Source organism: Neodiprion lecontei, chromosome 1 (genome assembly GCF_021901455.1).
Source record: "Neodiprion lecontei isolate iyNeoLeco1 chromosome 1, iyNeoLeco1.1, whole genome shotgun sequence".
Lineage (NCBI taxonomy): Eukaryota > Metazoa > Arthropoda > Insecta > Hymenoptera > Diprionidae > Neodiprion > Neodiprion lecontei.
In genome coordinates this window covers 40,968,516-40,989,233 of record NC_060260.1, presented here as the reverse complement: position 1 = coordinate 40,989,233, position 20,718 = coordinate 40,968,516, and the positions used below count along the sequence as shown (strand labels likewise).

The 20,718-nt window shown below is 44.5% G+C and overlaps 1 protein-coding gene across 2 annotated transcripts in view; it reads left to right on the top strand.

The window, feature by feature from the left end:
• The window catches only part of LOC107224054 (protein Wnt-5b-like), a 51,024-nt gene that overhangs the window by 28,973 nt on the left and 1,333 nt on the right, over positions 1–20,718 (top strand). Inside the window, exons 1-5 of one of the 2 annotated variants that reach the window (XM_046746746.1) lie at positions 351–673; positions 2,902–3,167; positions 5,365–5,545; positions 8,708–8,819; positions 14,784–14,886. In XM_046746746.1, coding sequence (XP_046602702.1) covers positions 2,939–3,167; positions 5,365–5,545; positions 8,708–8,819; positions 14,784–14,886 — 625 coding nt within the window. In that variant the 5' untranslated portion in view covers positions 351–673; positions 2,902–2,938. Of the gene's footprint in view, positions 1–350; positions 674–2,901; positions 3,168–5,364; positions 5,546–8,707; positions 8,820–14,783; positions 14,887–20,718 lie in introns of those variants that run through there. The other variant, XM_046746744.1, reaches the window with a different exon arrangement.

Below are 20,718 nucleotides of genomic sequence, written 5' to 3'. Positions count from 1 at the left end.
CCCTGATAACCCCGTTAAAAATTTATCTCCTCCTCTCGCTCCTCGGTTTTCGGCAATTTGACTCCCCGGCCATGCCGCGTATTACAGAGGATTACGGATGAGCGTGCCGCACCTGCTTGTCGTTCCTGACGATCAGCGAGCTCGAGGGAGAGGAGGAGGCGGATAAAGAGAAGTGGACAGAGAGCCGAAGAGAGGAGATATGTTGAATGCACTCGTTAAATGGGCGGCACCGTACCCTTCCGGATATCTCCTGCAGACCTGCCCCGTCAGTTGGCACGCAATATTATCGCGCGTCCGAGATCAAATCGGAGAGATAATTAAGCGCTTGGTGAAAATTACTCGGCACGTTGGCGTCCAGTGGCGCAGCTTAAGCTGAGCGGAACGGGCTCGCAGTCGGAACCGCTGCAGCGACGGGGCCGTTACTCTTCTCGCCTATCCTCTGCTGACCGCTACAACGCTTTCGTGATAGCTGAAAACTAGCTCCTCCTCTTCGTCTTCTTCTTCCTTCTTCTTCTTCGTCTTCTTCTTCGCCGTCTTCTTCTTCTTCGTCATCGTAGAGATAGGTTAAGGCGCAGCCCGAGGATTCACACTCATCGTCAGACTGCCGTGCAGGTATACAGCAGCCACCAAGGATTTACGAGTGCTCTCCTGACTCCGGTGCGCCTAATTTGGGGTAAGATATCGGGGCTTCGACGCCGACGGAGATCGACAGAGATCGGTATCTAAAGTGTGTAATTACGCAGTAGACCCTGGGCCCCCGTAAAATCGGGCAGCGCCTTCTGCGCCCGCTCACCGCGATTCGGGCAGCGAGGTGTTGAAATTCCCGCCTTAAAACACACCCGCTTCTTTACTTACCTACCCTCGGGGATCGAACTCTCGGAATGCCAATACCGGTTACTCGAAATTGATCCTTGGGCTGACTCATCCGTTCGTATTCACTATGTCAGTCTTGTGGTAGATATAATTGGACGTTGTGACAACCTTATAGGATCCATGAATTCCAGAATTATTTCGTATCATATTCTTCTACTTCTTTCATATTCCCCCAACTACGCAGAGAAAAATAGAAATTTTTTACTCTTCTTTCTTTCTTTTTTTTCGTACTATTCTAGAACGCAACCGCACAGTCTATGGTATCATGATTTTGTTTTTCAGTATATTTCCCGTCAGCCCGACGACGGCAACTATCGAAGAATTATAAGACAACAGGTAGAAGAATAATTTACCGAATTCGCAAACGTTTGCTCACTTTAATTTGTTGCTCGAACCTGAGTTTGAACGTTGCTGTGATATACCGATACGGTAATGGGATCGGCAAATCGATATTGGAATTTTTGATATACGCGCGTACACGGCGGATGCATGGCAGAAGCTGGATATACGGAAAGCTGTGCACGAGAGCGACGTGGTTAATGGGTGGCCGCGTCAGGAGAGCAGTAAAATAAAAAGTTTTAAAGTGTAGTTTAGCTCGGCTTGGTTGCCTAATCGTTCCCCTAAAGAGGCGTTAACAAAGCCTTTGTCGCGCCGACGCGAACCATTTTCTATTAACTTTCGTAACCGAACATCGCGCGCGCTTAGCTCGCCTCACCGGTTTCATTAATCGTCCTGCGCTCGGCTGACCGCGTGCGTTCAAAATTAAAATGAGCCGATCGGTAGATCGGTATGGAAAGGTTCGCCACCTCGAAATCCGGAATGCGATTCGAAATCCCAAGGTAATTTCTTTCCGATGAAATTTCATAATGTTTAAGAGAGCGGCAGAGTTGAACAGCGGGTGAAATATACGGGGAATTGGATTCTGGTTATACCAAAAAGGCGTCTGTTGTCTTCTTGTTTCACCTAGTGACTTTCAACTTGTGAAAAGGCCGGTTAGTGTCGAAATAATTATCAATCTGAAACCATTCGGAACTATAGATATGCCTACATCACTGACGGGATTTTAAACTAAAATGAATCGCAGCTCAGAGTAAAAACACCCGGACACGTCTCCGCTCTCAACTTTTTTCGTTAACCTAACCTGTCAATAGCCGCAATTAACCCGAACGAAATTCGAGCATAAACCGTTAGAAAGCTGCACGTGGACAGAAAAAGTCTACTACGGGCCTCGCATACTTCGTGTTCCGAATTCCAACGCCTAGTCATGATTTTTGTCTTACTTTGAGGATTTCTGATTACAAATGAAGATAGGGTTAACCCTTTCAGTTAGGCAATTCAGTTTTCTGTTGTCATTCAAGTGCAATTATATGTTTCACGTGTATTTTTCGACGCTGAATGCGAATATGATGTCAAAATTTAATAAAAGTAAAAACAACCCCGAAAATTGGGTGAAAACAGTGTGAGTTATTAACATTGCTTGAGACAATGGTCTTGAATGAGATTTATGTGAATATTTATTTCGAGACAATACGATTTTAGGTGAAGATTAGGTGCAAACCGCAATACTATCTATATGCACCCGTAAAAAGGGTGAAAAGTACCCCTACACATTGGATTTTATAAATCGAATGGCTATTTTGAGATCTTTGTCAACCAATGAATCCCAAGCGTTTTTAGCTTATATTTATCATCAAATTTCTCCGCTAACGAATTACATTCAGGAAAATACGCTGTTTTTTCTTTGCATGTGTTAATTTGTAACAATCATAAACTTTTATGGATTCACAAAAAATTTCAATCATTCAAAAGTTTAAGTATTGTTTTACCTGAAAGTGCAAGAGAATTCAGGATTATACATGGAACATAAGAGAAGTGATATAAAAAAAAGAAAAAAGAAAGGGCGCCACTACAGTGTCTTCCTGGCTTCTGTGAGTGAAAGGGGCAACGTTGAAGTAAAGGGGGATAAAATGGTATTCGCTTTTGAGGTGTAAAATGGATTGATAGAACGGGATTTGGTTAATGTTTCAGAAACGTAGGCCTGCAGGGTATACGCCAGTTAGAGGCGATGAGAACGACGGAGTTGTACGAGGTGGGAGCATCGCCACTTTGCGCGAACTTGAACGGTCTCTCTCCAGGGCAGGGGAGGCTTTGCCAGCTCTATCAGGATCACATGGCCGGTGTGGCACGAGGCGCGAGAGCCGGAATCGCCGAGTGTCAGCACCAATTCCGTGACAGAAGATGGAACTGCTCGACAGTCGAGGATGGGACGGTCTTCGGTCCGGTACTCGGAATCGGTGAGTTCATATCGCAGATCTCTTTACCGTTTCCCCGTAGCTTAATTAAACGCCATCCGTTCGAGAAGGGGGAAAATATTTGAGTGCATATTAAAAATCATTATCCCGGGTAAATTGGTCAGCCGGAGTACTGTAGGTAATTGCCATGCCATCTTGCCAAAGGAGAAAGGCTCACCTCGCAACTGGTTCGCAAAAAACTTCGCTGCGAGCGATACATCATTCCAAGGAAGTTTCTCTTGTTCTTGGAGGCGTATGAAGGAAATGAAATGAAAAAAAGTGCTACTAATTCACTCTACACCTACCTGCGCTATACAATTGGATAATTTTCAAATCTTGTAAGCAGCACGCTGCCGGCAAGCGCAGGCAGTAGTAGAATCTGATTAATTGCACTACTGCCACGTGAAATTTTGTCCTACTTATTTCCTGAGGCCCCTTCAACGAGTGTATGGCATTTCTTGAAGGAACCTGTAGCAAACTGGGCCATTCCGATAACCAAGCAATGTCCTTTTTCCGGAAAATGAGAATCGTACGAACTGTAAAACGGACGATCCTAAAACGAAAGATTTTGGTTTTTCGCCACGCGGATCATCTTCGCGGTCCCGTACCTCTTTCCAAAGCGACTGGTGGTCTCGACTTTCAACGATTTATACAAGCGATGTGGATCACCACGCGGCTCGTGGGGGAGTCTGGGACAAAAGAGAGACCAAAGTACCGTCACGGGTTTGCAGAAGAAGGTTGAGCTTGACCGGTTAGCCAGGCTGCGCCTTTGGCTGTGGCGTCGCCAAATAATCTCCTTCGACAGCTGGAGTATGAGGATGGAATCCCGCTCCGGTGTTGCGTCCGATCAAAGCCCTCGCGGTCCGCGTGCCGCAGAAGCGTGCGCGCGTAGTTCGTCCTCGATACTTTCTAATCCTGATTGCCGAGCGGAGGCTGAAGTTGGAGCTGGAGCTGGAGCTGGTGCCGGAGCTGGATTGCTGCTGACTGACTGACCGGGGACTGAGGGTCCCTTTTGTAGAGCCAGCCTCGATGCTCAACCGCTTTCTGCTACGCGGCGAGATCAAAGAGACTCCGGAACGCGCGCGCGTCGCGATACTTACCGCTATTCCCGGCATTGTCTTGTCTCGTGTAGTCGTGTACACGACGTCCTCGCCAGCCAGTCCTGCTCTTCCTCTTCCTCTTCCTCTTCCTCTCTACGCTCCGCCTGCAACACGGCACAGCCTAGGAGACGAAGAAGAAGAAGAGGAAGCAGAGAAAGAGAAGGTGGCGGTGAAGGTGGAGGAGGAATAAAGGAGAAGACCGCCATTCTCTCATGTCGGCGGGAGGCGATCAAAACCTAATTCACCTCTTCAACGGAATCGGTTAATTTGCAGAGTGTTGAACGTTGGAGTTAGAGGTTGTAGGATACGTCCAACGTTCATAAAATTTATTACGCGCATAGATAAAAATGAGAGCTTGCCACCTTTAATTTGTATGACCGATCACTTCCAGAACTGGATTTGGGGATAACTTTTTTCATCTGATTCACTTGGAAGGTGCATTCTACCTACAGTCGATTGGCTTCCGACATTTCACAATTTCATTTTGATTTTACACAGATATTTCGAAAAAAAAAACGACGAGGAAAATACTTCAGTTGCGGTATAGTTCGCACATGCTTGCGCGTACGACACACTCATATTACCAGCTACGACTTAGTCTCAAAGGGATTTTGCACACAAGAGAAATGGGACAGAAACGGAAAATCTTCCGTATAGATCACGCGCGCAGACCCTCCAAACTCAGCTGCATTTTCACGCTAAGCGAATGGGTACAGGGTGCAGAGGAGCTTGTAGAATATATTATTGCATATATTCACGCGTCAGGGGTGGCGCTGTAGGTCGTGGCTTAGTGGGGTGCAGGGCGTCTCGGCTGCCGGTGACAATTGAACCGTTATTAATAGCCGAGTAGAGAAGAGAGCTCTGGTCCTCAGAGGCCCTCTTTGTCCCGGGGTAAGCTGCGATTAATTGGATCGTTCCGAAGTCGCAGGCGAAAGAAAGCCCTCATTGCAAATCTGCATTATGGTACAGAGCACTGGGATCATCGAGAGGGCGAATGGATGGAAGAGAGATGAGACGGGATGACATGGGCACGTGGGGCTGATTCTTCGGGCGAGATGTCGTCGAAAGTGATCGTCTTATTTCCTTCATCCTCGTTTCAGCCAGCAGAGAAACGGCGTTCGTCCACGCCATGGCTGCCGCTGGTGTCGTATACTCCGTCAGCCGTGCCTGCAGGGATGGCCAGCTGTCGTCCTGCGGATGCTCGAGGAGCGGACGTCCGAGGGATCTTAATCGAGAGTGGATCTGGGGCGGCTGTGGCGACAATCTCGAGTACGGTTACAAGTAAGTATCGTACTCTCTAGCTGCTTCACACACACCGACGCTATTACAGTACGTATCGGTACACGTGCGATATGCGTGTCATGATCGATGTAAGCGCACCTGCAAATTCCGTAAGTAGTGTCTGGCTCTTCCTTTCTACTACGTTTCGTGAATCATTGCCATGGAAATTTATCGAATCGTTGTCTGAAAGAACGTACTCACAAAGAATGGCTTTTTAGCAATCTTTTCTTTTGAAGTTTGAGGTGCAAGAGAGAAGTCGGGTGGTTGTCAGGATTCAGTTTAGCTCAAATGAACAAGAATCTCAGACGAAACATCCAAATTAAGATATACTTGAGAGACGGAAAATTTGATTATTAAAAAGTACAACGTCGTATACAAATTACTAGTTACATCTTTTCTAATCAATTACTGTTTTTCCCATTGTCTCTCAGTCTTCACTTGTATATTCGCTTCACTAGTTATTGATTCGTTGAATTTCCGTTCGTTCAAGAGTTCCGTGCACCGCTGGCTCTTTCTGTTTCTCATTCGGTCTCATCTCGAGTATTATACAAAAAGTGTAAACGTGTACGATCATACTGCCGTGTATGTATATATCGTTCCTTGAATTGCCTTCTTTTCGGGTCTTCGTCCCTCCCTCGGCGACGTACCACCATCACGACTGAAATTTATTATCAATTCCCACCTGGGCACTTTTATGATTGCCCTTTCGAGAGCCTTAACTGCCATTTTGGTAACACCCACGGCTCTAATATCCGGAGGTACCCGAGCGATGAAATTTATACTTCGACTCTACACTCTAAGACCTGCAGACATTCAACATTTTCTTGCCGTGCACTATAAAAGAAAAGATGAATAAAAGAAAAGAAATGTTTATTTGAAAATATAATTACCAATATTTCCTGTACACGTTCCAAGTCTCATGATACCGTGCTCTCAGCCTTTTTTTTCACTCAAAATTTCACTTTCATGGCAAAAAATTCTATCCCCGATCAGCAATCTTTGATACACTTCACTCTCGATTCGTGTCATCTAAAAAGGTGTTGTCTACAATTTTTCAAAAGCAACGAACGTGCGATCGTATGCGCGCCGAGTTAAAGAAGCAAATAATTGTTAGTGAAGCCAGACTGCAGTACCACGAACTATGCGAGGATCGGGCAGCAAGCCCGGCGTAGGAATTCCCGTTCCCCAAGTCCCTGACTTGTCGCACGTAGGGGGATTAAAGTCGCAATAGAAGTCAGTCTCGTTAGACTCGCACGGTTGAGCAGGGGATACGCGACGTAGAGTCGAAAAGGCCAAAATTCGTCACGGGTTAAATCCGCCCCCGGTGCCCGACGCGGCCCGGCCTCCACCGCACGCATTACTTATAATAGGAATAGGAATATACCTAGGTACGGGCATTATTCCCGATGTCGCAGCCCTATCGCCCCCCCAGTTCAGCAACGCTTTTGTCCACGCGATTTGTTTCAGGCCTCGATTCTGTATAAGCACCTTATACGTACCTACGTTATACGTACGTGTATGGTAGAGGTATACTCCACACATGTACGCGACTGCAGTGCCATTAGTTATCAAAAATCCCCGAGCTCAAGCACCATTAAATCATTAAAACTGTACTAGATTGTAATTCTTGTGATTGAAGTAACGGCTCCATTACCACCGGCGTGACGAATGTGATGCCACAGGCACGTGCCGCAGTCACTGACTTAGGTATATTTATTTTCTTCTTTCCTTTTTTATCCATTTGCAGTTTTCCATACAATTCTTTTATTCCTGGTTATCTCTTGTTCTCCTGCAAGTTCAAAAAATTGACATGTCTAGCACCGCGATCAGGTGTAAGTAGGTACAGACTTGATGACGATCCGGCCAATTCATCAGATTGATACCAAATTGGAGGAAAGCCCGAAGAGATCGAGATCGATCGACGAAACTAGTGCCGATTACTGATCAGTTTGCAGCTGCGATGCCCAGTGGCTCGTGATACGTGGTAACACTCGTACACGGAACAGACCAAGTGCGCGGTCTATGATAATTGATTAGATTTATACCTCACAGAGCGACTATAGCTTGCGGTCGAATTAATGCCTGCATGCCACAATAAAAAGTAAATAAATAAGCCAATCGTCGATGTCAGCTGGCAACGAGTACGTCTCGTTTGACCTCGTGAAATTCTATCCGTCGTTGACATCTTCATCCTCCATTTAAAGCACATCGCTTCTTCGGTCTGAGTTCCACTCGGTTCTGTAGGTTCACGATGTGTCTGCAGCTGGGGATCGTTGCCTTTCAAAGTTTAGAGTTAGGACGATGGGTATTAATCGTAGCGATAAGCAACGTCCGACCACCGCGTCATGTGATCATAATCACAGAGCTCATTGTCATCGGTTAAAATGCTCTACTTAATCATCGAACGCATTTAACTTTCAATATCAAACAGACCTAGACAGGATCGAGCAGTTACGGATGATGAAAAGTTGCATATTTCACGCAACTTGTGCAAAATCAATAAATCTTGCGATCATACGTACCTGTAATGATGAAAAACAGACGTTTCTTTCTTAATTTTCCAATTTTCGCAAACAATTCGCAGCACTACGCTCGGGCTTCGATTCCCTCTCCCTGTCAGCAATTTGGTGTTGTTCGTTGTGTCAGGGCTGAAGATCCGTGATGAAAATTCAAACCGCTTGTCAAGTAAACCTGACGCTATATTACGTAGAGGAAAAGAGGCTTGCACGCGGGTCATCGAAACGATTCATCTCCTCTCCCTCGTTCCGGACGACAAGTCGCGCCAACAGACATAAAGCGAATATTACACTTATCTATCACTGACAGATCCCGTCGAGATTTATTAAACCAGTGTCGCGTAATCGCTGCTCCGCCCCTCGGCCTACGCACCCCTCCAGCCGGTCGACCATTTTTCTTCCCCCTGCGAGTCTAGCTTGGCAGCGATACAAGGTGGGTTTCTTTGCAGCCGATTCTGGTTCGGAAATATCCGGCAATTAAAAACCATCAAGGCGACTGCAGTGGAGGAGTAAAAAATTTTCAACCTCAACCCTCCCACGATCCAGTTTTTCTATTCCTTCTTTGGATCCCGCGGTATAAATTATGGAGACAATTAGCCACGGTGCAATTTAGTTCCAAGGTGTTTAATTTTCGTTCACATTTCAGGTTCACTCAGGGCTTTGTCGACGTTCGGGAACGCGAACGAAGCTACAAAAGGGGCAGTCGAGAGCAGGGCAGAAGTCTTATGAATCTTCACAACAACGAGGCTGGCCGTAGGGTGAGTTCAGCTGCGATTCTCTGCTTCGATCGTGAACATCAATTTCATTCTCATTTTGATCAATGAAGTCTATAAACCAATTGTCGGACAGCTTAAATGCTTACTCGAATTTCCAATTAGAGCACGTACTGGGTCAACTTTTTACACTGAGATACCGGCAGGAAATCTATTTATTCCATTATTCGAACCGTTTCTTTTGTCATAGAAGTAGATTGACTTGGTTTCAAGTGACAAAAAATATATAGAAAAAAAAAAAAAAAAAAACAATGAAATTTTCGCTCATTGCGGGAATTCAGGGCGAGTCTATAAACGTCTCTACTACTTATCCTCATCTATTCGTCGAATAAGTGAGTGAAGCAAGACTCTACCTATCTTCTTGATTACCCCGTTAATAAAAGGACCATCAAATTCAATCTACGACATTCTCTAAAATCTTCGATGCCCACCCAAATAACCGAGGAGCTCAAGAAGTGCAAACTATTGGTCCTGAGAGGCATCAAATAACCCTAAGCTTTTTACAGGATTGAAATTGATCCATATTAGTTCAACTTATAACATTGCGACATAACTTTTCGTAACGTCGTCTGAGTTGTCAAAGTGTATTCCTCAATCCCCTGCTTTAGCTATACCTTTCTTGTCGGTGGGAAAAATAATTCTCGAAAGATCGGCGATGGATAATAAAAAGTTTAAGCAGGCATAATAACAGTGGAGGGATTGAATTGTATGAAACGAAAAGTCAGATCGCGAATCCCGAGGTACAAAAGTGCCTCCTTTCACGTTGGAAGCGTCAATCAAGCGGTTATTACAGCGAGTGCGCAATAGGCGGGTGCGGCTGCTCTGCGCCAATGTAATTGGTTCGGTACCTTCATATTCTATTTCTATGCACCGGCACAATATTACCAACTGGATCGGATTACGTGGCGTTGCAGTGGCTTATACATTTATGCCTGTATAGAAGAAAAAAGAATGCGGTGCGGAAAGCGAACACGGATATACATATATGCATATTGGCCTCACACAAAGCGCAATGGAGGGCTCTTGTTTCTCCTTCTATCTTTCCCTCTTTGTATTTCTAGTCGGCCGCCTTATCTCCCTCGATTCAATTCTTATCTCTCTCTAATTACTGCCGCGGGACGCTTGATCCTCGCGCTATCTCGAGTCCTTGCATAATCGTACCGTAATTTTTTTTTTTTTGTTTTTTAGGTAGTAGGCATAGGAAGAGCTACGGTGATCTTGACAAGGATAAGGAATCGGTCGCGCAAGCGAGCGCTCGGAGCTTTCCGAAACTAATTTAGTCTTCGTAGCATTAGCCAGTGACGTCAGTGTAGGTGGAAACAACCAAATTAGCGTTCTTCAACGGAATGCCAAGCCCATCGTGAGTTTGGTTTCAATTGCGCGGCTATGCAGCGGCAAAAATGTGCGTTCGTGACTGACGAAATCTTCAAACACAATTCGGGAATTAAACCCGACTGGATTTTCATATTTGCTTCACGGTACAACGTCAAGTTTGAACTCCGCCCCGTTTCGCCGCACGCTCAATGCGCGGATCGGTATTGAAATCATCTCGCGGAATTTTCGGGTGTTCGCAGCATCACCCGTGCACTGTAAGATCACGACAAACGTGTTCAACCTCGGGATTTTCCCGAAGTGCAAGGTGGCGTGGCCCAAAGCCTGGCGTAGCCGATCCTTTCTTTTCACTTTGAGTCTCTCGAACCGACGTCATCAATCGCTTTTGTCTGGGCCGAGACGAGCTGTAGAATTGTAAGGGCGAGGCGTGGGTGGCGCTGCGACGGTTCTCCGTATTATTCGGCCGCTACACGCAATTGCCGGTGTCGTCAAACGGCAGAGCCTCGGTCCCATCGCGTTTCAATCGATATTTCGTAAACGTAAATTACAATTATCATAACCAGAATGTCTGGGCCCGATGCACGTGCATATTTCGTATGAATATACAATGTAGCAAGTAATAAGTTTCATTAAATTATTATCGGTTCTTCCTACGTCGGCTAGAACTCGCCTCCATATTATGCCTATCTTCTTCTCGACCGTATAAAACTTGGAAGTCCTTCTGACGTATGGTCGCTTATAAATCCAGAACTACCAAACCGATTTGCATTATTTTTTTTTCGTGGATAGCTACGACGTTTGGCCAGGCTTTGAAATGTATTTTGTTACAACGAGATCAATAGTTTTTCAAATGTAACGATATTTGTAAACTAAGTCGGAACGGGATCGCAGTCTTGGTGAACGCTGACTAAGTTCTTATTATAGATACAGGCTGGATTGGGTTGGGTTGGGTTGGGTTAGGTTTGGTTGGATTTCAGGTTAGGTCAGATATTATGAATCTTCGTTCAGATATTTTTTACTTCAAGCAAGATTGTTATATCTGAATGAAATTTTAATTTTATTACGCTAAATTTGGATGACGACGGCGCCTGGACGGGCTGCTAATATTATAACACAATACAGTAGGTATGAGGATATGAGAAGTAAGTGAATAATAAATGAATCAACTGTCGGAGAGGAAAACTGATTTTCTTCTATTTTTACCACCGTGGGAGTAAACATAATTGAATAAGTTATCGTCTCGTGTACGGTATAAGAGGGGGACGAATATAATATGTATGGAGGTGCATACGGCGATCGAGTACAATGAGAATCATAATTAATTCCTTGGAGTCAGTACGTTGCAAGTCCGCGGCGGTAGAGCGAGAGAGTAAGAGAGAGAGAGAGAGAGAGAGAGAGAGAGAGAGAGAGAGAGAGAGAGAGAGAGAGAGAGAGAGAGAGGGAGAAAGAGAGAGGGAGAGAAGAAATACAAAGAAGAGTAAAACGCGTGGAAGAAACGAAAAACGAAGGGCTCGAAAGAATTACTGCAAGTCAGTTACAATGCGACAATAATCTTGCAGGCTTTGTCCCGAGTCACGGAGGTCCACGTGATTACGGCCACCACTGCGTGTAGGTACAGATACTTCCTTCGTACACACAACATTTATACATAATACATTATACACGGCCCTACCTGCAGAAGTAATTACCGCGCACGATACACGAGGCTGCCAGATTGTATAATAATGACGAATATACTCGTATCGTTCGCGAATGCAATTATACGACCCTGCTTGTTGCGTGCTACTTCCTCCGATCGTGTTAAAACCGCGATCTTGCAATATATTTTACGATTTTATAGGTACATCGACAAGTATACCTGTACGTGACACACTTGCGGTTGGGTTGTTTTGAACAAAAAAAAAACAAATGAAGTTGAAGTTCGTAACGTCAATGAAACTATGGATTTTTACGAAAACTGGTTCCTTAACAATCTTAGAATTTTCTAAAATTCGCTAAACTATAATTCAGAAAAAAATACTTGTGATTCGAAACTTGACGTTTAATTAAGAAAAATTCTAAACTTGTAGAATACTAATCCTTCATCAATACTTGACGATACTAACGTTACTCACTTAAACTTTATAAAACGAAAATATCGGCAGTATTAAATCAATCTATTTTACTGAAGGTAGAAAACTAACAAAGAACAAAGACGAGGTGTCGCCTGATGGTTAGTCGTCCCACCCGTTGTGCATCTGGTGCAAGATAGACGGAGAGTATTTGCCCGTGATTCGGGTGATTTGGGTAATTTGATGCAGGCTCATGGTAACGAATCGTAAATATACTGGCCGCAATTTGCATGCAAATTTAGTTCAATTTGCATAATCAGATATACGTATCTCCGGTTGCGTTGACAATGGCCGAATGGACGCGTGGCGCACGTATCATGGGTGCCGTGCCATGCCATGCCCGGCGTCGCGTTTGAAGGGGAAGAGGGAAAGAGGACGGGTGGAAGCACAGATGGATCTCAAACGGATATAGGTGGATGTACTGCTCGGTATAACGAAGATACATATAAAATCTACTACCTATATGTTCCGTTGTTGATTATGCAGCCTGTCGAAAGAATCAAAGAAGTGTTTCTACGAACTGATTCGGTGAGAGCGGAACAAAGTTTACTACTTTCCAAAACCAATGACCAAAAACAATCGATTTTCTGTTAACTCGAGTATTTTTCCACACAATCGGTTTTTGCTTTTTACTCCCAGGAACGACGCAATACAATATCAACTTATGCGATATAGAGTATCAATAATTATCATTGTCCTACTTATTAATTACCTATTTGATGTAGTTTACAACATTTTGGTTTCACATACACCGTTTCAAAAAAATACAAAATAATCGATCGATCGATTAATTTCTACCGATTCAATCGAGTCGTGTTCGATTATTTTTTTTAACTCGATTAACAGATGCATCAATTATTTTTAGCTTATTGGCCATCGCTAGAATGCAGAGAATTTGTTCCGGCGATGATTAATGAAGATTGGATCAGAGTCCTCCTCACAGACGTTTATAGAGACGGGATCAACAGTCTCTGCCCATGACAATTACCAGCTGCGTAACAGTTCGAAAGTGTTTGGCTTACTTTAAGCCGATCCACTGCAGGACTCAGAATCAGACACCGCACGGCAATTAAGCCGCAGTCCTGCCGCCCACTGTTTGGACTTTCGTCGCATCGTATAGTGAAAAATTATCGGTTGTGTAATTTTGCCGGAGTGATTGGGCCGTTGCGTCGCGGAGCTGTTCTATGCGTGTAATTTATACCTTACCCATACATCGGGCCGCGAGTTGTCACGTTAGCTAAATATTTAAAAGGTGTCGAATTAATCTTAAGAGCCGACCGTACGGCACGGGAGGCAAACGTTTGCGTGTCGATGCTCCGGCCGCGTGTACCTCCTCCTCCTCCTCTTCCTCCTCCTCCTCATCCGTTCACCTCTACCTACGTTACTACACGTACGGACCCCGAGGGACGATGAAATTACCGCGAAGGAGGAAGAGGAGGAGGAGGAGGAGGCGGGAGGAAGGAGAGGAACGACGCAGCGAGTTGAACGGGGCGAATGTCGAGGCTGCTCTCGCCGCCGCCGCGGCACGCCGGAGATTTAATCGCTCGCGGACCGACCGGCTCATCGATCCACCGATCAGCCCTCGATCCATCGATCGATCCGTCGCTTCGTTTTCGTCCCAATTAAGCGAGCGACGTCGCCCGGCCGGCTGGAATTATCTCCCGGACGTATTATATCTACACCATACGTACAGGCCTCTGGGACACACGCCGACTACGAAACGTTTCCGCGCCCGCTCCTCGACCTGTCGCATGCCGACATCCTAGTTGCGGGGGGATACAGCTGGGACTGTCTAAAATCATACCTGTTTTTAGGAGTTTTTTTTTCTTTTTTTTTTTTTTCAAAGCAAATGAAAACACAATTAGAGAAATTTGAGGGTGAGCGCTTTATTATTTACGTTTCAAGAACATTTTAGAATTTACAATAACATGAATCTGCGAAGAAAGTTGGTAATCGAAGCAAGGAAAGCGCATGAGAAAAACGAAGGAGAAAAAAGAGAAAAAGGTATGGTGGAGGCGAGGTTTTTTTTCCCCCCAATTATGTTGAGATTTTATTGATGATTTCTTCTCGAGATTTTAACAATCTTAAGCGGATACACGGAGGCACGTGTCTCGAACACACAGGCTCAAGATCCGAAAGTTTAGGCAAGCGACGCCGTGCACCGGACTGCCGACATATAGCTTAAGAAACAAGGATACTCCGCGTGCTCTTGCGTGAGCAATGATTTATCGTCATTTGCCACCGCTCATTCACAACTATGTACACTCTTCTCAATGGGACCCGTGGAGGCTTTCTCACATAGCGCGGGAAACAATTTTTCTGTTCTCAATTGTTGGTCTGCAATATCATTTTTTTTTTTCTATCATTCTGGAACGAACAAGTGTTCCAGTGAAAAACATTCGTTCCCTCTCCTCTTTATCAAACTTACAAAGTTCAAAATGGTGGATCTAATATTGCAATATCAAGTGGCTTTCGGGATTTTCTTAAATGTCTTTGAACTTTTCAGGCAGTTGTAAAGAAATCAAAGGTAACCTGCAAGTGCCACGGTGTCTCTGGAAGCTGTAGTCTCATCACGTGTTGGCAGCAGCTCGCCTCCTTCAGGGAAGTCGGTGAGTATGATGCAACAAATTTTACGATTTCATTTACAAAAGAATACATCGGAAGCGTGCTTCAATTACGGAATCATTATTCGCTGGCTGATATTTTCCTGTCCAAGTTCATAACAATTTGCGGTTGGGCGTCAAAAAAATTTGAACTATTTTCAGAACTTTTCCGGTATAAGCAGTGCCGCTTTGAGAATTTAGTCACATAGCGTGAAAAATGCCTCGTATTGTATACCTATCCAAACCACCGACATGATAACCGTCACAAAAATAATCCTCAACTTGGGTGTACATTCGTACCTTCAATTTTTTTCTTATGGAAATTTAGCATTATGTATGAGTTTGAGGTAAGAATTTACACCCAAGTTGAAGTTTTTTTCACAAGGGAAGTATCGAAAATTTTGAACAACATACCGAACTGAGAATGCGGAAAAATGATGGACTAAAAATTTTTACTATTTCGGGTGGAAATTCGCGTTTAAAGTAGGAAGTCTCTTAACGCTAGGTCGTAACATAACGTGCAATATATTTTATCCAAAAGCCTAAAAATCGTTACTCAAAATCGTTACCAGACGGTTACAAAACAATTGTTCCGAGCCATGATCCCTGTACAGGAAATCGTCTGCTTTTACCGTTAGTTTAGTTCGGAAGATTTTTTTCTTTTTCTTCGAGATATCGGCGGCGAGTACAGTTTCATTCGAAGACCAACACGGAACTGACCGACGGGCGTTGAATTAATGTAACATTATGAAAAGGAGGAGGCGATAAGGCCCGAGAAGAAAGGGTGGCCCGTGTATATAAAACGATGCGAGTGCGGCATACAGGCAGGATGAGAAACGACGAGGTGAAATTCGTAGACGTCGAGACCCCTCCCATTTTTCCTCGATTGTTTCCGAATATCCACCCCCAGCATCACCCTTGTAGGTAGAATTCGTTAATCAGGGCCGACGAGGAGATGAAGAGCCTACTGAAAAATCTCCACCATTTCATAAACACAGCCCGTGGTTGATTAAGAATTCAAGTCGCGGGGCAAGAAGTGTCCGTTCTAATCTAAACAAGCCTTTTAATTACCAATATCGTGAACCCGGGAACGGGCCCCGGACGGACCCAGAGATAGCCCCCAGGTATCGCACGCAGGTGTGTTACATCGACGTACCTCCGTATATATGGCGTATATTTAACCTATCGCATTATGGTTTTATGGGACGTCCAACTGATACCTACTCCACGTACTCGGGAATTTCGGGTGCCCCATTCCCGCGTTTCAATACTCGACTCTATGTACGTGTTTGTGTGTATACTGAACAGGTAGGTTTATCTACGCGTATGCTCGGGCGTGTATTCGTTTGGTTAATTAGACGCTAAATCAATTGTGCAACGGATATGTCTGGCGTAAGTAAAGATTCACCCGCGGGAAATATGTACAACAGGAGAAAGGGTTCGTTGACTTTTGCTCCAGTCGCGCATCACTGCTTATGCACTGCAGGGTTACCGAACAGTAGGTAGGTACCTGCAGGACTAGATGAAAAATGCACCGGATAGCCGCACTACTGCAGTGAGCTCGACATTGGCGAAATCCTACACCTTGTGCCTACGATTGGTTTAAGCGGTTGGACCTTGTCGGGCGGCCGAAGGAAAGCGATTAATATAAAAAATCATACACATATTGGGGTAACATTCAACTTCATTCGGATATTTTTTATTTATAAAAATAATGATTTTTAAAGCTGCTATAGCCGATCTCCGGGAGCAACGCTAAGAAAGGGCGTCTTGCGGTGATCAAGATAACTCTGAACTGGATCATGTGAAATGAAAAATCAAAAAAGATTTAGATAGTACAAAGTGTTACCTGGTCTTTAATCGAAGGAATACGCAAAATATTAATTTATAACAAAATGACGGCTTCTGGAAAAAAAAATCGATTTTCCATAAAAACATTCGTCTTAATTTGTTTATAAAACTAACAATATTTATCGGCGAGAAAAACCTTCGATCAAGGACTGAGGACTGAAAAATCTATTGATAAAGCTTGTGTCAAAATTTGAGACTGATCGATTCAGCCGTTTTCGAGAAATCTTGCTCACCGTCTTTGAAAACATAGTTTTGAGAAAAAACGCGTTCAAAGTTTCGAAAGCACTTTCAAACGCTCCGGGGCATATGTGCAAATTTGCGCGTAGCTTCGAGAATATTCGTCGGATCGACATGAAATTATCTGTACATATACTTGAACGTATGTGAATTACGAAAATGTAATGAGAAAAAAAAAAACAAACTATTTTTGAAAAGTCCCGACTAGTTACAACCCCTTACGAGATTCAAGGCGAATGTGTTCCCCACTCTTTGATCGGTATTGTTACCTACAAACCTGTGACGCAGCCGATCAGGAGTCCGTTTCCTGTTTTCTATTCAAGAACGCACACACGCACGCGTAGTCGCCCGTTCGACGAAGGAGGTAAAACGTGATATACCCGACCTAAAAATTATGAACCTACGGCAGAAGTTCAACGCGCGTGTGCCTAATGGGTGTGCGTTCCACGGATGCGTGGATATGTGCGGAGGGCAGGCTGGACGGCGGCGAACGGGTGGCGGTAGGCGGTCTGCGACAACCGCCATTGGACGAAAGTACATTTATAATAATTATCGAGACATGCAACCCGCGACTCTCGCATCTCTTCCTACAAGACGCGTCGTTATACCTTCGACGCTGCGCCGCGATGCGTTGCGGGGGCGCACCGCGAGGTGTTCCAATGTCAAAGGTCGCGAGGAGCCGCGACTCATATTTCTCTCGATATTCCTCGATGTTGGAATCGTGCCGAGGCTCACGCGTGGATTCATGTTCGAATCTGGGACACGGAGTGACTTTTTGGTATCAACGTTTGCTTCGTTGCCTACCCGTGATTATAATGTAATGTACGAATTAAGGGATAATCGATCAGTCTGTAGATTTTAGCGTTAATGTAGTGATGCGCTTTTGGAAAAAGGCGTTATTTTGCAACTTTGGGATTACTTGAAATCTAGCAAACTGTTGATACATCGTCGACAAACTCAGATTTTGTAAATTCAATTTCTTCAGGTATTCGAATGGCGCGAAGTAATAATTTTTGTCTCAACGTTTCGACACATTAACGTAACTATTATAGCTTCAGCCCCGTAATAATCGAGGTACTGTAATAATCATTACCACAATTATAATAAGGAATCGTAGTATTTCTATAACTTTTTGCTAACGAACGAAGTTCAGAATGAAGATTGAGTCACTGCATATGGATTTATGAGTCTATGCGATCACTAGATAGCAGTTCTACGTTCCATGTGAAGTTCGAAAATGGACGCATTGTAGATGAGGATGATAAAGTACAAGGATAAAAGACCTCAGGCATCGTTCTCTGGAGGATTATCTCGAAACGGAACCCTAATTTCGTTCATTTCGTTGATTTCCTTGTAATCTCGATACGTGTAGCCATCTAAAAAATTTCGAGAGAAACAAACACTAAAACCCTATGAATACCAAGTCGTCACGGACCTTCACCGAGGCAGCAGCGTTTAGTCCTTATCTCGGCTTTCCTTTCACTCAAAATACCGATACCTACTTTGGGCAGGTAATTCTTTTGTATTCGACGGCGTGTGAGGTCTGACTCTACTTGCGGTCATCCCGCACCCTGTAGCCTACCTCCGTCACTTCCTGCTGATCGCTGCTACAGTCTTTCAACATCACAAGATGACCGATACGGCCTATATGTATGTAAGGTCCAAAGTCCGTGTGTGCAAACATCTCCACGGCCATGCCTCAGAGTGTTGAACTTGACCGGAAAAGAAGGAGAGACTGAAGAAACTTTTGCAAGAATTAATTTTAGTTGGTCTCTGATACGGGATATACAAATTGTGGCTTCGAGTCACGAAGTATCCGCGCATCAAATTTTAGGGGATTTGCATTATAGATCAGTCAAATTGGGTGGTATAGGGAATAGAGTGACTTTTTTAAAAATTCAGGGGTTCTTCGATCCGAGTTCGTGACGATATTGACGGAAACAAGTAACACCGCTTTGCCGCTCTAACGTGTATCTAACCCTCTTACGCTATCCGACACAAACATAACAGAGAAAAAATAGTAAAAACAAAGAAACGAACGAGAGAAAAAGAATACCAACAATTCCCAACGCGTTTTAATGGCTGCGATCATCAACATCCCTTCGGACCGTGTTACTTGCGTGCAGATGGAAAAGTCCGAAGAGGAATGAGGATGAAAAAGATGGGAAAAGACACCGATAGAGCGAGGCGATCACGAATCTCCATTAGCAGCTACACGCGTTCCATCCAATGGCGTTTCGAATTCCGAAAATTCCCCAGACATTGCGATTGATCGCGACGATCGAACGTAACGGCAGTTCAAGTATATCCTACGTAAAGTCCACACCCACCTGAGAATCGTACCGCACTCTGTGGGTATTCTTTCGACACTGCTCTACTTCGGCAGCAGATTCTTTGCATTGATTCTTTGAGTCGTGCGTTAATGATTCCTTCCTATCTTACACCGTATCGCCGTCTGATCCTCAAGTTTACCATCCCTTATTCAGGTTAAACATTTTCGATTCGTTTGTGTAAATATTTCGACAACAGAATACCTCACGTTTGCGGTTTATTTCTGAATAATGTTAAAGGGTAGGGGTAGAAAACTAGAGTTGCTGATTCATAGAAGGACCAGAATGTCGAGTTTTCATAGACACGAAAATTTTATTCGTAGAATTTAAATATGTGGAAGGTTCAAGTACAGAAAATTGAAAACATAATAAGTCGAAATACAGAAAGGCGAAGTATAAAAAGGTCAAATCTTGGAACAGCAAAATCGACAATCTGTATACGATTTTATATCATCGAGAATAATTCCGACGACTCTACAGTTTGGCATTCTATGTTCTGGTCTTTCTAAACCTTTACTTCTCCATACTTTGGTTGTCAACATTTATAAATTCTATATATTAAGTTTTCGCTCGTTTAAAATTTCGACATTGTGGCCCTTCGATTTTTTCATCTTTCCGTCTTTCCATATTTTTACCCCCACCCATGTTAAAGTATATTCGGATCCGTGACTCCTGCGGGAACGGAGACGAACGAAGTCGTTTGTGGGCTGCATTATACGACTAATGCGCCGAATACGCGCGACCGCTACGCGAAGCCTATCCGTCAAATTACACCTCAAGCGTTGTCCCGTCGCGGTCGTACCTGTACGTGTCGCGGTAAGCATATAGGTAAGGGAGAACCAAGGGAGTCAGGAGCGTACGAATGAGTGTGCGTGACGAGGGGTGGGGGTGGGGGTGGGAGGCGAAGTTCAGTTACAGCATAACGCCTCTAATGTCCGCGGTGGAATTATGATAATGCAATTGTTACGCGCAGTTTTGGTAATCTGCAATTATTCGTCACCTCGTCGCGTCGCGCCGCAGCCTCGCAGCTCTTCGGACGCGTTATGCTGATCGCCGGAGTAGGTAATTTGATCCTTCTTTGGCGTAGGACGACGAGGCTCGCGTAATTGTTCACCACTATGCTATACGTGCCGTTGCTAATATATTACGTGTAGCTGTGTGCGTACGTGTATTATAGTCAGATGCGGTGTAAAATTATCGCGTACTCACGAGTGATGCGCGTATATTATGTATGTGTGTAAAGACGTAAAAGGACGCTGCGGGATAATGCTCAGGAAACTAGAGAGACGACGCGGAGAAGTCGCGTATAACGTCGCTTATGCTCGGGTCATCGAGCTGCGCCGAGCCATGATTCAAATTTGAATGACAACCCGACGAACGAGATAAACACGGGATGGGTTGCACCGCGTCGTCATCGCTC